Source organism: Abrus precatorius, unplaced genomic scaffold (genome assembly GCF_003935025.1).
Source record: "Abrus precatorius isolate BTA unplaced genomic scaffold, Abrus_2018 Scaffold9, whole genome shotgun sequence".
Lineage (NCBI taxonomy): Eukaryota > Viridiplantae > Streptophyta > Magnoliopsida > Fabales > Fabaceae > Abrus > Abrus precatorius.
In genome coordinates this window covers 22,350,271-22,367,091 of record NW_020874439.1, presented here as the reverse complement: position 1 = coordinate 22,367,091, position 16,821 = coordinate 22,350,271, and the positions used below count along the sequence as shown (strand labels likewise).

Below are 16,821 nucleotides of genomic sequence, written 5' to 3'. Positions count from 1 at the left end.
ATTAGGAGAGAGCTAATGATGAGTTTATGTCTGCATATTCAATAATATGTTTATAATTATAGTTTATTAAACATCATTAAGTTTATAATGAACTAATTATCAACTTGACCAAATTCGTACATAATGTGATTAGGTGTACATGTGCCATAGAAGAGGAACCTTTACACATGTATGGGCATTACGGGTAACAGCCAAAGTTTTGTTGCATTAAGCTTCTTTTTTGGGTCATTTCGGTCAAGGGGTCATTAAAGTTGGGTTACAATAAAGAAGCCCCAATAAAAAAAGGCCCATAATTTAACATGACAAAAAGGTCGAGACACCAACTCTGTACATTAGCCCAGGCCACTTTGCAATGTAACATGGGCCATATGACCTAACAATTAAAGATGGGCCAGGAAAGAAAAGCCCAATTCATTGCCAGAGAGAGAAACTGAAAACGCTTTGTTCCTCTTTGTGAAAATGCAGCGTTGAGCAAAGTGTGTTTGTGAGAAGCATCATGAGCCGCTACGACAGCCGCTCCGGCGACCCCACTTCGTACCGTGACCGGAGGAGGTAACCACCTGCACCGTTTTATTGTCAATATTAATTTTCTGCACTTTTTCTGGAAATAATTGCAATTATTATTATTTTTAATGCTTAATATTTTTCTACGATGGCTATTTTGCATACCCATTAAGTGAAATTATGAGAAATTCATACCCTTAGCTCTAGTTGACATTGACAACATTACTAATCCCCAAGTATTTTAACCTCCGAGTCAATCTTCTTTTATAGTTGTAATGAAGTGTACATTTTTAGGCTTTATTCATGGGAGAAACATTTACAACTTCTAGTTTCGTTCACCTTAGGTCCAAATCCAATGGTATATTAACTGAATGTTCCAGTGTCACTGTCAACAAACCCATTCCATCAATCATTTGTATTTTAATTTCATTTTCATGGTTGTTTTTAAAGGTTTTTTTTTTTTTTTTCCCTGGATCCAAGTAGAGGCTTGTAGTAGGGCTTGCAAGGGGGAGGGAAAGAGGGGATAAGGGAAAGAGAAAGGGGTGGAGCACATTGCAGGAGATTGAACCTGCACACACAATTCATGCCCTGCTGCTTAATCAATTGAGCTAACTCGAGAGGACCGGGGTTTAATTTAATTTGTTTTGTTCAATGTGGTCATAGCCTGCTATGGGTTTTTGTAAAAAATTTAAAGTTCAGTAAGCATTCGGGAAGAGGTATTAGACTATGTAGAAAATATCTCATCATATCATTGTTGTATACTGAAATATTTTAAAGTATCTTAGATGATTTTTAAGGATTGCATATTTCACTATATTTAATAATTCTTTACTTATTTAATTATGGTTAAGAGTCTAGTATTAGTATAATTGAGGGTTAGTGCATTGTATTTTGTAATGCATTATTGCACGCCATATATTAACAATACATTGTATTATTCAACCAGATATTGATGTTATATTAATATTGTCAACAGTGGTAGTCTTATCTATGTGTGATTAACCATTTTACTGTTTGTTTTGTTAGTGATTCTGGGCTAGGTGCACCTACAGGGTCTGGTGGTTCGGTACAGCATTCTTCATCAGACAGGAGGGATTATGATGATGGTGGGTCACCGAGGAACCTCAATTTGGATGGTTTACCTCATTTTGAGAAAAACTTCTACACTGAGTCACCGGCAGTAAGGGCAATGACAGAGGTTGAGGTTAATGAGTACCGGCAGCAGAGGGAAATAACTGTTGAAGGTCGAGATGTCCCCAAACCTGTTAAGACCTTTCACGATGCCAGTTTTCCAGGTATTTTTGTTCCTTTCATGTTTTTATCTTTTCACTTTTTCTTTTCTCCTTCAGCTCAAAGAACGTGACCCCTCTTCCTTTATTGCTTGCACAAAACTATGTCCAGAGCTGGTTATTTGGAGGGATTGTTGATTATAATAATTCTGATTTCTTGTAGAAGTGGGGTTTCAGATTTAGCTATATTACTTTTATAGTTTTATGGTGAAGTGCGCCTGGGATTCTGTAGGAGTTCAAGGATTAGTTCTATGGGTAAGATTGCCAAGCAAAATAATGTGCTAAAAGTATTTTCTAATGGTTGAGGAATTGCTTGGCTGATCTTATTCAGAAGACTACATGTGATTCATTAAATTGAAGTGGTCTAAACTTCCACTTTGCAGAATATACAGCAAAAGAAAGGAAATAATTTTTTTTGTAATTGATTATGTATGATTTTCTTGCAAATCTTTTTATCAGATTATGCTATGACATGTTTCAAACAGCTACTGATTTTACAGCCTTGATTTATTCCAGAATATGTAATGCAAGAAATTACAAAAGCTGGCTTTTCTGAACCTACACCCATTCAGTCTCAAGGTTGGCCAATGGCTTTGAAGGGGCGTGATCTGATAGGAATTGCAGAAACAGGATCAGGGAAGACTCTTGCTTACTTGTTGCCTGCCATTGTGCATGTCAATGCTCAGCCAATTCTAGGTAAGGAAATAAAGAAAACTGAGACAATTGCATCCATATTTGATGTAAATGTGCCATTTTTTGTCTTTTTACTTTGTTTTGCTGTTCATTCATTACCAATATTTTCAGATCCTGGAGATGGACCAATTGTGTTAGTTTTGGCTCCGACTCGTGAACTTGCTGTCCAAATACAACAAGAGGCGACTAAATTTGGTGCATCATCAAGGATTAAGAGTACATGCATATATGGTGGGGTTCCAAAAGGACCTCAGGTGCGTGATCTCCAGAAAGGTATGTGTTGAAGCAAGTATACAAGCCATGAGCTTGCTTAAATAACTTACTAATTAATTGTTAGCCCTTTGTTTAATTTTTATTTTTCATAATTATTAATTTTATTTTGGCTGTTAATTTTTGCAATTAGGTGTTGAAATTGTAATTGCCACTCCGGGAAGGTTAATTGATATGCTTGAGTCAAATCATACTAACTTGCGGAGGGTCACATACCTTGTACTGGATGAAGCTGATAGGATGTTGGATATGGGGTTTGATCCTCAAATACGGAAAATTGTCTCTCAGGTTTGCTTTATTTTATTCTGTGGCCAACATTTTGAAATAATAAAATTTCAAGAAATGGTGTAACATTGTATTGTGTTTTGTTAGAGAGAACAGATTGCTTAAGCACTTGCAGATTAAAATTTCTTTATTCTCCTACTATCTGATTATTGATTGGTTGTCTACCATAGATTCGTCCGGATCGTCAAACATTGTACTGGAGTGCTACCTGGCCAAAGGAGGTTGAACAGTTGGCAAGGAAGTTCCTTTATAACCCATACAAAGTAAGATATTTTCATATTGCAATATGAATTGTATTTTTTTAAAAAATTTCATTCCAATATGTTGAAATGGTTTTTGATCGGAAATGAATTGTCTTTTAAAAAATATGTATGATTTTGTATGTGTATAGTATTGTATTCTTTGAGTACTTTATATATATATATATATATAGTACAGAATTAACAATTTCTGTAACCATTATGCAGGTAATTATAGGCTCACCAGATTTAAAAGCTAACCATGCAATACGGCAATATGTTGACATTGTTTCGGAAAAGCAGAAATATGATAAGTAGGATGTGTTCTACCTTATGTTCATTCTTGTTGCATTTAACAACTTATTGCCTAGAGCCACTTAGTGGAGTCTTCCTATTTGTCAGATTGGTGAAGTTGCTAGAGGACATCATGGATGGCAGCCGAATACTGATATTCATGGATACCAAGAAAGGATGTGATCAGATTACTAGGCAGCTCCGCATGGATGGCTGGCCTGCACTTTCAATTCATGGAGATAAAAGTCAAGCAGAAAGAGATTGGGTGCTCTCAGAATTTAAATCTGGAAAAAGTCCTATTATGACTGCAACAGATGTTGCAGCCCGTGGTTTAGGTACCGAAGCTTCTGTGTTAATTATTTGGCAGATATTCTTATTTAGTGTATGAAAATGTAGTGTTAAATGTTACTTATGGAAATATTCATTACTTTTATTTATTATGGAAATATTAATATTAAATTACTGTTATCCTAGCTTCCTTTGATCTTTTATATTAAATACTTCTTTACTTATTTTTTCTTTCATCTATTTTTACAGCCTTTGATTACTTGTTAGATTGTTCTTGAATTGTTTGCCTTTTTGAGTTCGAATTGCTCATCTGCTAGCAGTTGATCTCATTATTAGTCAGTCTTAGCTTTGTGTTTTGACAATTAGCAAATGGCTGCCACTTTGACTGATGACTTCCAGTTTAATTTGTCCGCTTTTAAATTTAACCATTAGTTTTGCTTACTTATCTTAATCCTTTCTACTATTTGATTCCTGTCAGATGTGAAGGATGTGAAGTATGTGATAAATTATGACTTCCCAGGATCACTGGAGGACTATGTTCATCGCATTGGGCGGACTGGGAGAGCTGGTGCAAAAGGAACTGCATACACATTCTTCACAGCTGCTAATGCCAGATTTGCAAAGGAACTTATAACCATACTTCATGAAGCTGGACAGAAAGTGAGTCCTGAATTAGCAGCAATGGGGCGTGGTGCACCACCTCTGCCGTCAGGTTAGTTAACTGGACCCAAGTATAACCTGGGCTTACAATGTTCATTTAATTTTTTGGTTCCCTACTTCTCTTAATTTTAGCTATATCTGTGAAAGGTATGCTTTGGTCATACTTGGCTGGCATCACACTTATGCATATAATCTGATACACTCTCCTAGAAGAAACAATGATTACTACTATAAGAATAATGTTCACATACAGTTGTGTTTGATCATTTTGTGAGTGGGGTTTGATTCGTTACTGTTTAGTGTATTTGGTTGGAAAGAAATGCTAGAATTTCCTCTAGGCGGCAATCTTGAGCTCATCTGGGATCCAGTAGCTTTTCTAGCTTCTTTTTTAATGTTCTGCTTATGGCCTTTTTAGGGGAGTGTCATCGATAGATCTTCAGAGAGATTGGCATGCTGTGTTACATGGTTTTTTTCCCGTTTAGTCTTTCTTTTGATGTCTTTTTTTCCCTTGAGGATTTCTTATCCTCTACTCTTGTATCTTTCTCTTATGAAAGAAGAGAAGTTTTTTCCTTACAATAAATTGATTAATCATTCATGTAAAACTATGGCCAATGTTTATCTTGTCATTTTTATCCAAAGGGATTATTGTGTCCTTGGCCTCTGGGACCTGTTCAAAATTACAACATGCTGCAATTATACTAGTTTGCTACGTTTATTGCACACTTTTGGTTTCTGAAGTTTTCATTCATTCTTGTACAACAATCAATCAGGTTCCCGAGGTTTCCAAGACCGTGGGAGGGGTTATGGCGGTTCTCGTCCTTGGAGCTGATTGATGAAGGTGTAGACCAACTTGATTGACAAAGGAAACTATCATGTCATTCGTGTTTGCTCTTAACGTGTTATGCTGTCCTAATTGCTAATGAATGTAAACTTGTAAGAGTAGCATAGGAATTCAGTATTCTTGTTCCACAATTAACTTCGTACAAATGTCCATAGAACATGTACCATCAAACAATTGTTTATAAGTCATAGTTCATAGCATAACAAATCATTTTGCAGGAAACAAGGATCACATTTATTAGTTCACCTTATTGTTTATCCTTCTCATGTTTCACGGTTGATTTGCTGACCAAAATCTACTAATTTTTCCTTCTCTTTTTGGATTACTGCATTGCAAGTGAAGAGAATTACCCAAAATTTACGATCAAATTTTTTTGAAAAAGCATTTTCTATTTTCGTTCTTTAATTGAAAAAATAACTATCATTAAAGTATTTGAAAAGAAAAAAAAAAGAAATATCATTTTCAAACTAATCATGCTTTATCGAAGGAAATAGAAATGCATAACATGCCACCTCAGATGCATATAAGTTTTACATGTGGCTTTGTGTACGCATGAGCATTCTTCTATTGGTTATGTAGCGAACCTCAAATTCAAATAGATACTTGTGTTCATAGTTGGCTGGTCCTGTAGCAACCGGTTTTTCAGTCATAATGACCAAAGCTAGAAAACCAATCCAAGATTGATCATCATGAATGAGTTGCCTGAAAAATGATTTTTAACATTGTTAAAAGAATCTCATTTTATTAGTTCTCTACCTTCCTTACTAGTTACCACTTAGAGCTTGTTTTGTTTCGTCCGTCCTAAATCAATTTTAAATAAACGTTTAAGATTTTACAAACATAAATTTTAAGAAAAGTTTAATAATAACGATAAATTTTCGATTTACCAAAATCGATTTCGGTTATCTTCTAATCAACTTGTCCGTGATATAGAATCAATAGGCAAAAGAAACTATTAATCATAATGTGTATAGGGAAATCATCAACATTTTCAGGCAATGTTAATATCTCTTTGACTTTTTTATGTATGATAATCTTTGTCAAATCTCTCCTTAAAGCATGCGTTGTAGTTAGCCCCTCTAAAATTCGTGACACAGAGCATATGGATGTTTATGATTAAACTCTGTAATTTAGAAATTAATCTAAAAATAACATCTGATATATAAGTAATTAGTCCCTCATATTCTTGACACTACCCATGCCTGTTTGTTATTAAATTTAATAATTTTAAAAATTAATCTAAAAGTAACATTTCATTGGTCAATAACAGTAGAGAGTGTGAGATTGGTGGCAGGGCATATGTATGATAGGGGTGGCCATAGATTAGATTTTCAAAAAATCAATTTAGATCCATTTAAAATTCAATTATATAGATTGAATTATAAACTAATTTATTTTAATTTTTTTAAAACCAGTTTAAATTTAGTTTTAAAATTTGGATTTAGTTTAAAATTAGTTTTAAATCGTTTTTACATATGATAAAAATATACTATAATTTTTTTAATTATTATTAAATTATTCTATTAAAAAATATTTAAATTTTATGATAGATAATATAAAATTATATATATTTATTTATTTTTTAAACATTAACATTAATTAAACATAAAATATGAATACAATGAGTACTCTAATCTATTACATTTGCAATACATGTTTAAAGAATATTTAAGTATATTTTAATTTATTAATAATATTTTTTATTTTTATATTTTATTAAAGTAATAAATATTTAGATATATTCTACTTTTTATCATCAATCCATCATACAAATTAATTATATGAGTTGAATTTTAAACTATTTTATTTATTTTTTTAATCAGTTCAAAAATAATTTTAAAATTTAAATTTAGTTTAAAATTAATTTTAAATTTAATTTTTATTGAAACTAATTTTAAATTTAGTTTGACGTTGAATTAGTTTTAAATTTAATTTTAAATTTAATTTTTAATATATTTTTGAATTATATTTTTAAGGTAAAACTAATTTATTATACAAAATATTACATTAAATTAATGCATTTCATAAAAATTTTAACAATATTTATTAATATATTATATTTTATAGAAGTATATAAAATATTTATTATTATTTTTAACTTATTTTTAATAAACAGAGTTTATAGTAAAAATTTAAATTAAAATATATAAAAATAAAAAATTAATAATATAAATAATAATAAAATTTTTGTTATAATATTTTAAAAATAAAAAATATATAAATATAAAAACAACAGTAATAATTAATTAAAAAATATTTTTTTATATTTTAATATATTTAATTATTTTAAATATTTAATTTTAATTATAAAAATTAAGATTAATAAAAAATATTAATTAAAATATAGTTATAATAAAATTTTGTAAATTAATATAATGTTAAATTTTAATAAATAAAAATATAAAGTTATTTTATATATATAAATTTAAATAACTAAAAAAAAATTAGTTTTAGAAAATAGATTTAAATATTAAACTGATTACTCAAACAAGTATAGTTAATAAAAAAATTAGTAGTTTAACGTGAAAGTAGATTGAGTTTATAAACCGTTAGTAGATTGAGTTTATAAAATTGAATTTTTTGAATACTCCTGATGCATGAGAATCCTAGAGAGAGTGTGTGATCGAGTGAGTGAGAGAGAAGAAAAGAATGAGTGAAGGTGAACAAGCTCCTCCAAAGCTCTATGCTAACAAGCCCCGAAAAGGTTTTATTCTCTCTTTTTCGTTAAGTAAAATTGGGGAAAATCATATTAAATCTCTTGTTTTGATTCAAAGTTTGTGTATTTGGTAACAGCGCAATTGAAGCAGTTTCGGGGGCAACATAAATCTAACGAGTTCTCCTCGCCGGCGGCGATGGGACACACCACTACTCCGCCGCCGCCCCCCAAGGAACCCTTTGTTCGGCGCTACAAATTCCTTTGGCCTATGCTTTTGGCCGTGAATCTAGGTGTTGGAGGTGACTTTTCTTCATCCCAACAACAAAAAGTTCGTTTTTTTTAATGTTTAATGTTTAATGTTTTGTCCCTTGTTGATGATGTGGGAATTTATGAAATGTGATTTTGGAATGGATATGTGTTTTCTGGGTTGATCTTCTTTGGTAGTGTGTATATGTTGCTAAGAAGACTAGATTGTTGAAGTTGAGGATGAAACAAAGTTTGCTTTTTCTTCCTCTGAATAATGATGGCTTCTTTTTTGTTTTGCTTATTAGATGGGGTAGGAGGAAAACATAATTTTTGTTTTGGGTTTGAAATTTACTGGGTTGGCATCTATGGAATATTTGATTTCATTTATGGACAAATGGAGGAGGCTAAATTGACAGTGAGTTTTGTTTTATTTGGTTTGGACTATCATTGTTTATTTTGACAAGTTGATTCATGAGGATGATGAGTGAGATATAAGTTCATGACGGTGGTGGTTTCTCGGGGATGCCAGGTTTAATGATCTTCAGGTTTTGCAGCACAATGTTCACTTCTGATGATGAGGATGGGGAGTGAGTAGTTCAAAAGCATTAGACTGGTTATGACTAACAAATGAAAAAGAAAAAAGAAAAAAGAAAAAAGAAAAAAAGAATCACATGTTTAAAATGTAAAGCTTTGACTTTATATCTAAGGATGGTACTTTTTGTGAAAGGCCAAAATAGAGGCTAGCCTTTATTGCTATGCTGCATGCTTGATTATTATTTTCTTAATATGATGGCTGAGGTTGTTAGTAGCATCATTTCTAAGATCAGTGTGCTAGTTTCCTATAATTGTAACTTTTAGGTTGCTTTTGGAACTGAAGGTTTTGTGGTTTTGGCAAGAATTTTTAATATGTATCATTTCTTTACATTTGATTCATTGAATCAAGGTTTGACCAACAATGATAATCAAGCTCATACCCTAATCATTTTTGGGACTGTATAGTATGGACTACAACATGCCGTAATCATTCTAATTTCATTCTTTATCAATACATCATCCTATGTACATGTTTGCATCCATGTACTTTTTTATATTTTGCTAAAGTAATGTATTCAAATGAACCTTACAGTAATTGCCACTGATCTTGTGGAGGATGATTGATTGGCTCATGTATGTTTCTAATCTAAGCTCAGAGTGAAACAGGATGTGAAAGCAATTTATCCTATACATGATTTAGTTAATAGGATAGAACAGAAAAGCTCTAAAGATCAAAGGCATACAAAATACACATTTCTGGTATTATCTTAAACTTAAATATATACTGGTTAGTCAATGTCCTAGTATTTGCTGCAAAGCATAGCTGCAGTACTGTTGTGAATATGGAAATTGAATTTAGTTTTATAAATTTGTAGCAAAAGGTGTTGATGGTTCTCTAAGCTTGTTTGATGATAACTTAGCAAAAATTAGCCTCTCAATTAAGAATTCATACATCTGTAAAATATATTTTGAAACTTGTAACTATTCTGCTCTGCTAGCATATCATATTTTTCAGTCTATTAAATCTTGCTCATGTTGTTTTTCTGATATCAACTCTCGTATGCTTGAATGTATTTCTATTGTTAAAACATATCTTGTTCTTGTTGCTAGATATTGGACTGATGAATGTATGAACTGTGTATCTGTAGCTTATTTGTTTATGAGGACAAACAAGAAAGATACTGGTGAGAAGGAGCAAGATTCAAGTCCCGTCTCAACTAAAGATGTTACTGCTCATGTTGCTGAGACGTCTGTGTCCTCACCATCCATTACAAATCCTGTGATCAAACGAGAACCAATTCCAGAGGGCCAACAACGGGAACTCTTGAAGTGGATATTGGAAGAGAAGAGGAAGGTCAAACCAAGAGATGCAGAGGAGAAACAAAAAATTGATGAAGAGAAAGCTCTGCTTAAAAAGATTATTCGGTCAAAATCAATTCCAAGTATCTGATGATGTTCCTCTTTATCAGCTGGAGCAAAAAAGAAAAAGAAAAGAAACAAAGATCTTGAGTTCTAATGTACTTGAATTGATTCATCCAATGTTTTTCTTTTGTTTATTTGGTTTGTTCATGAATTTTAGATTGTACATTTGTTGAGATTTTAGAGTTGAGGGTCCCCTGATATCCTAATTTATCATTTGCAAAATTTGAGCTATGGCTCACTGGTTCTTTTTGGTCTGACTATATATAGTACGAGAAGTTGATGGCACTTGATGTACAATGCTCATGTTCTTTTACTTATAGATGTCATTTGTATTGTCAAAATATTTATTGATTTTTGTGAATAAAGCCAGATTTGAGTTAGAGCCTCAGCACATGGCAAGTGCAGAGGCTGGTGAACAGATTTGCTTAAGGCAATTTAAAGCACAAAGATGAGGGTACGAATTAACTTGTGCAACCACAATGAATTTTGATTGAATCTCAGTATTTACTCCAAGTTTCTTTCATATCAAACGCTTTGCTAGGATCTGCACTTCATAAATAGAAAGGGTGGAAGGTTTTCTGAAAAATACTCTCTTGTAGTGCTTGTCAACAATTTCATGAATAAAATGCAACTGGTTATTTTTCAATTTCCAAGCCATGCATATTCTCCATGTCTTTTTGGGGTGCTGAATTGCATATTCACCTTGTTTGAGGGATTAGAGTAATGACTAGAGTTTCACATGGGCCTAATGTGAGCATGCACAATTCCCCAAAAGGATGTGGACACTGCATTGTGCAGACTGGCAGGGTTCCCACAACATGCATGCAAACCAGCCTCCATCTCAAAGCCAACCACGAATATACTATTAAGTTATTATTATTATAATTTTTTTTTTATCAATTAACTAGTCTATTTTCTGTTTAATCTTTTGAGTAAGAGAAAAAAAATAATTTTCTTGTACTCGATGGTCCAAGTTCCTCAAACTCCAAGAGAGAGAGAGTGTGTGTGTGTATATATATATATATATATATATATATATATATATATATATATTTATTTATTTCTGGGATTCTCACTTATGTAGTTTAATAACTAAATAAAATTCAGAACAGCGCCGAATAATCCCTGCTGTCAAAATGATATTAAAGTATGAATGCTGAATTGGTTACCTATATCACTTTAAACTAAGACAAAAAAGCTGAAAATCTACAAAATCAAGAAGTTGGCCATTGTGATAATGATATAAAAATAGACAACAAAAACAAAATTGTTGACTACAGTCAAAGAAGCTTTATAAAAGCTTAATCAAAGTTGGGTAGGCACATGAAATCATCTACTTAGAGAAGATATTTATGGTTTATCTTCAAATACCTGCTTTCATGCAAATTTGACACACTTATTCTTGCTTGGTCCATTAAAAGAATGTACTGCCACTGCCCCAATACATTTTAAAGTCATTCAAATGACGGTACAAAATAAGTAATTTTATATAGTAGAGAGAAAAAAGGGTATGTGACCTTTAGCATATAATATGAGAAAGGATGGAAATGATGATAACGTGAGAGGTTGTGGAAGATTGGATTGAACAAAATGTTGAAGAGAGAGAGGAGTTTTGAGGGGGGGAGATGATGATGATGGATGAATGTGGTTGGACTTATTGAGTTTCACATGAAGGCACGAGGTCACCCAACTGCTACTACCGAAGGAAAAGGAGGGGGGGACGCCATAATCCAATGTGCTACAACAACAATCATGCCCTTTTGTGGGGACTTCTTTTACTCTATAATATGAAACAAAATCATAAACTAAGCAAAACCAAACAAGCATTATTAGTTAATATTTCACAATATCAAGATATAAAAAGCTTATTCTCTCACTTCACTTTACTATATTTGATAATTTTTTTGAGATTAAATTTGATATTTTATCAAAGATAGTGTATATTTCTTGGAATTTGAGATATAGATAATAAGCTACTGATCTTAGGCCGACATTCCCAACCCGAAATTAAAACTGTTGACCCAGTTAAGTCCAATGGACAAAGTTAGCACTAAAATTCTCTGTGCCTTGTGAATAAAATAATTGAATAGTGAAAACTATGCTTTTCTTAATGTATACATAAATATTCTCCCTAATGCAAAAAAGTAGTATAAATCACACCACAAAATCTCTCTCCTCCCTCTTCTTGCACGCGTACACACACATGCACACTGAAATCTTTCATAAAGAAAAACGTTTTGGCTGTGGCCACCATATGTGATTACACATATTTAAGCCAAAACTTACTGTATTAGAGAGTGTGTGAGAAAATAATGGACAATATTTGGATTGTGTTTGTGACAGTATTTCTCTTATGCACTGTGATACTCTATAGGAACAGGCTTAGCCTTATGCTCAAATCAAAACATAGAAACAAGCTTCCATTAGGCACTCTTGGATGGCCATTTATAGGTGAAACCATTGAGTTTGTTTCATGTGCTTACTCTGATCGCCCCGAGAGCTTCATGGACAAGCGACGCAGCACGTAAGTTCATATCTTAAATCATTTTTCATGCACCATTGATCAAAGCATGCACTTCATTTTACTCTCTATGCGGCTTCATTACAAGTTAGCTTAAGGTTCTTACATGCTATCACATATCAAAGTTGAACTTATGGTGTTATGCTGTGAGTATGTATCTAAAGAAAAACCGTATAGCCTGTGAAAAGTCTCATCATGTATTGGTTTCTAGAATTGTATCTGCAAATTTTATGTTAAGGATTTGAGTGTGTTGAAACTTGTAGGTATGGCAAGGTGTTTAAGTCACACATATTTGGAAGCCCTACAATTGTGTCCACGGATGCAGATGTGAATAAATTCATACTGCAAAGTGATGCAAAGGTTTTTGTTCCTTCTTATCCTAAGTCTCTTACTGAGTTGATGGGAGAGTCTTCTATTTTGCTCATCAATGGAAGCCTTCAGAGGAAAATACATGGACTCATTGGAGCTTTCTTCAAGTCTCAACAGCTAAAGGCTCAGATTACCAGAGATATGGAGAAATATGTCAAAGAATCAATGGCAAGCTGGAGGGAGGACTACCCCATATACATACAAGATGAAACAAAAAAGGTTAACTCTGTTTCCTTCTATTTTATCTGACTCTGAAGGGGTATGTGAGTGTTTGTACTTGTGTGTTTAAGCCTATCTTTGTCTGCCTCTCTCTACCATGTGGTGTAGGGGTCAGAATCTAACTTATGTCACGGTTAATTCTTGAGAATAGTTCCATCCAAAAGACACGAGATAAAACAATAGATGCTCCTTCTCTTAAATCTATACATGGGATCTTGTTCTGTGTTCAAGTTGTTTATATTAAATCAACCCCTCCAAAGTTGTGTGACAAAGTGATCTCATGTTTTTGTATGAGATGCAAAAGTAATAATTGGTGATTATCTTTCTGGCAGCCTGGCTCCTACTTATGTTTCTAAATAACATAATGATAAGTAAAAATCCTAGTTATCTTTTTGGGGTTCATAATCATTTTGTAGTAATCATGCTGCATTGAAATTGAGATTAGCAATTACAATTTACTCTTTTCTAAGATTCCAACAGTTACTTCTTTTTTGTCCCCAGATTGCTTTTCATGTACTAGTCAAGGCATTGATTAGTTTGGATCCGGGTGAAGAAATGGAGCTTCTAAAGAAACATTTTCAGGAATTCATCTCTGGCCTCATGTCTTTACCTATAAACCTACCAGGAACTAAACTTTATCATTCCTTACAGGTAAGTCAATTAATTTGAGATTGCTTTCTCTTATCGTATATACGATGTTGAGTTTGGTAGTAATGATGACTTCACTTTTGGCTTCAGGCAAAAAAGAAAATGGTGAAATTAGTGAGAAGAATTATCCTTGCTAAAAGAAATAGTGGCATCTCCACAGTTCCAAAAGATGTGGTGGATGTGCTTCTCCATGATGCAAGTGAAAAATTGACTGATGATTTAATAGCTGATAATATTATTGATATGATGATTCCAGGGGAGGACTCAGTGCCAGTTCTTATGACTCTAGCTACAAAGTATTTATCAGAATGTCCTCAAGCTTTGCAACAATTGACTGTATGTTATATCTTATCAAGCAATGAGAATCAAATTTACTTTACTACAAACCATAAGCATTGCTCAATTCAAAGTAATCTCATTTTATTTTGGTTAATTAGTAGTTATGCACTGGGCTCATAGTGGCCTAGTCTAAAAGTAGAATAACGTTTTGTTGTTACCATTGTGCTTCTTTTCCGCTATGCTATCAAAGATTTTGATTTTTCCTTAGGCACAATTGGCTAGTAGTGATAGGCTTATGTCCTTTCTATACTAGCAATATGACTGTAAACCTCAAAAGAGGAGCCAACATCAAACTCATGTAAATGCGTATTGATTTTGTCCTCCCATTTGTCAAAGCTTTTGAAAAATCTCAGTGGTTGTGGAATCATCATATGAGATTGCTACATGCACCATTAAGAAAATCTTTGAACTAATATTCTGATTGGCTTTTGACAAACTACTTTTAATGATTCCCAGGAGGAAAATATGGAGCTTAAGAAACTTAAAGATCAGGTTGGGGAGCCCTTGTGTTGGAGTGATTATTTATCATTGCCATTTACTCAAACAGTAAGGAAACCATGCTCCTTATCAAAGACAAATAAAAATAATCCATTATTTTCAACTAACTTATTGCGTGCTCCACTTCTACAGGTCATCACTGAAACTTTGAGAATGGGAAATGTTATTATTGGTGTCATGAGAAAGGCCATAAAAGATGTAGAAATAAAAGGCTACTTAATACCAAGAGGGTGGTGTGTGTTTGCAAATTTTAGATCAGTTCATCTAGATGACAAAAACTATGAGTGGCCATATCAATTCAATCCATGGAGGTGGCAAGTAAGAGAAATATGTTATTCTAAAGTTATTAGTTAATTTCTTCATGTTTCATTAGTATGTTTGTTTGTTTAGCTTAAATGATGAATTGGGTGGTTTCAGGACAAAGACATGAGCAATTGCAATTTCACTCCTTTTGGAGGGGGACAAAGGTTGTGCCCGGGCCTTGACTTGGCCAGGCTGGAAGCTTCCATCTTCCTACACCACTTTGTCACTCAATTCAAGTAATCATTCTACACTTCCTTTCTAATTAGTGAAGACAGTGAATAATTATTAAATGTTATCATGCCCAAATATTTGACCTCCCATTCATTAATATCTCCTTATGACATAGGAGCAAAAGCAAAATCATAACAGCAAACATGAAAAATTCTGTCAATCTGAGAACCGAGAGGCTTTACATGGGCCTTTTTCTTTACTTTTACATTTTCACTCATGAACTCTTTTCAAACTAAATTGATAGCAGAAAATAATATATTCCATACATCTATCTGGGTGGGTCAATGGCATAAATATCTCTTTCTTGCATATGAACAAAGGGGGAATCCAAGTTGTAAAGTTTATGGGGCCTGAAAGCCTTACACGATGCATCAGGATTCAGAAAAGTCACTTGATCCTAATCTTTGGTGTATCATAATAAGTGCTATATTATTCATAGATAAACTTTTCACAACACTTTTTTTTTCTATTCATTTTATTTTCTCTCTCTATATCACATCACACATTTTATTCCACACTTCTCATTCAATCTCTCCTTAGTTATGAAAAATTTGTTGTAAAAAGAAGTGGTAGGAGTAGAATTTCTGATAATATTTTATCAGACTTCTTATGAATCGATCCTAACTGTGAGAAAGCCAAGATGCTTCTTGATTCTTGAATGTATCTACACTGTTAGCACACGTGACATGAGTCATGACTTGCCAGGCTAGTGGATTTTAGTCATAGTCATCATCCTTCAATTTCACACTTGCTTTCATGACATATAAAATAGAAACGAGTTGATTGGTGACAATAGCTCACAATCTCCAAGAAACCATTACTAAAGGGGAAGTGAGGGGAGAGATACAGAAATGTACCGTCATAGACGCAAAGAATGTTATTTCATTAGAGTACATTCTACTACTCTCATTTGCGCTGTTTATTTATTTATTTTCTGGTTGTTGGGAACCAAATTTTGTGGCATTTATATTATATTATTCCTTAGGAATATAGGTTTTGAATTCTAATTGCACATGCTTCTATGAAGATATACACACTCACACACTAAAAAATGAAAGATACTATAATAAGAAGCTATGTTGGTCAAATAAGGTTAGGTAGACAAAGCTTTTGATCGTATCATTAAGTCAAGCACCCTAAAAATTGAGGTATTGCTAGGTGTGCATAATATGCAATCCTATTAATTTTTTATGCTTTTCTTTTCTATCACCTTTGAACTCTGAAGGATCCTTTGCTTTGCTTAGCTTGTTTCAAACTTTTAATTAAAGAAAAAAAAGATTAAGTGCCACGCAACATCTTAAATTTCAATGTTTCACATGCAGATGGCATGCCGAAGAAGATACAATAGTGAACTTCCCTACTGTAAGAATGAAAAGGAGGATGCCTGTGTTGGTAAGGAGAGTGGAATCTTAAAATGACTTGGCCACAAAAAATGTGAAGCCACTAGACATAAGGGTACAGTACAATCAGCA

At 33.0% G+C, this 16,821-nt stretch overlaps 3 protein-coding genes across 4 annotated transcripts; all 3 read left to right on the top strand.

The window, feature by feature from the left end:
* Window positions 1-437: 437 nt before the first annotated feature.
* Window positions 438-5,623, top strand: LOC113849605 (DEAD-box ATP-dependent RNA helicase 20-like). Of its 2 annotated transcripts, XM_027479618.1 has the most exons (11): window positions 497-552; window positions 775-776; window positions 1,557-1,799; window positions 2,310-2,489; window positions 2,598-2,759; window positions 2,890-3,044; window positions 3,212-3,304; window positions 3,509-3,594; window positions 3,683-3,909; window positions 4,341-4,574; window positions 5,293-5,617. In XM_027479618.1, the coding sequence occupies exons 1-11, from the start codon at window positions 497-499 to the stop codon at window positions 5,349-5,351; spliced, it is 1,497 nt and encodes a 498-aa protein (XP_027335419.1). In that variant the 3' UTR covers window positions 5,352-5,617. The 2 variants fall into 2 exon arrangements, with proteins under 2 accessions (XP_027335418.1, XP_027335419.1); XM_027479617.1 differs by lacking the exon at window positions 775-776 and having other exon boundaries at window positions 438-552; window positions 1,531-1,799; window positions 5,293-5,623.
* Window positions 5,624-7,957: 2,334 nt separating this feature from the next.
* On the top strand, window positions 7,958-10,512 carry LOC113850537. Its single transcript, XM_027481104.1, has 3 exons — window positions 7,958-8,067; window positions 8,157-8,318; window positions 9,948-10,512. The coding sequence occupies exons 1-3, from the start codon at window positions 8,013-8,015 to the stop codon at window positions 10,247-10,249; spliced, it is 519 nt and encodes a 172-aa protein (XP_027336905.1). The 5' UTR covers window positions 7,958-8,012; the 3' UTR covers window positions 10,250-10,512.
* A 2,021-nt stretch (window positions 10,513-12,533) lies between these two features.
* On the top strand, window positions 12,534-16,762 carry LOC113851021 (3-epi-6-deoxocathasterone 23-monooxygenase CYP90D1-like). Its single transcript, XM_027481513.1, has 8 exons — window positions 12,534-12,745; window positions 13,006-13,330; window positions 13,832-13,981; window positions 14,069-14,314; window positions 14,774-14,863; window positions 14,948-15,133; window positions 15,233-15,354; window positions 16,672-16,762. Exons 1-8 carry the CDS (start codon window positions 12,534-12,536, stop codon window positions 16,760-16,762), a joined length of 1,422 nt encoding a protein of 473 aa, XP_027337314.1.
* The last annotated feature ends 59 nt before the right edge of the window (window positions 16,763-16,821 follow it).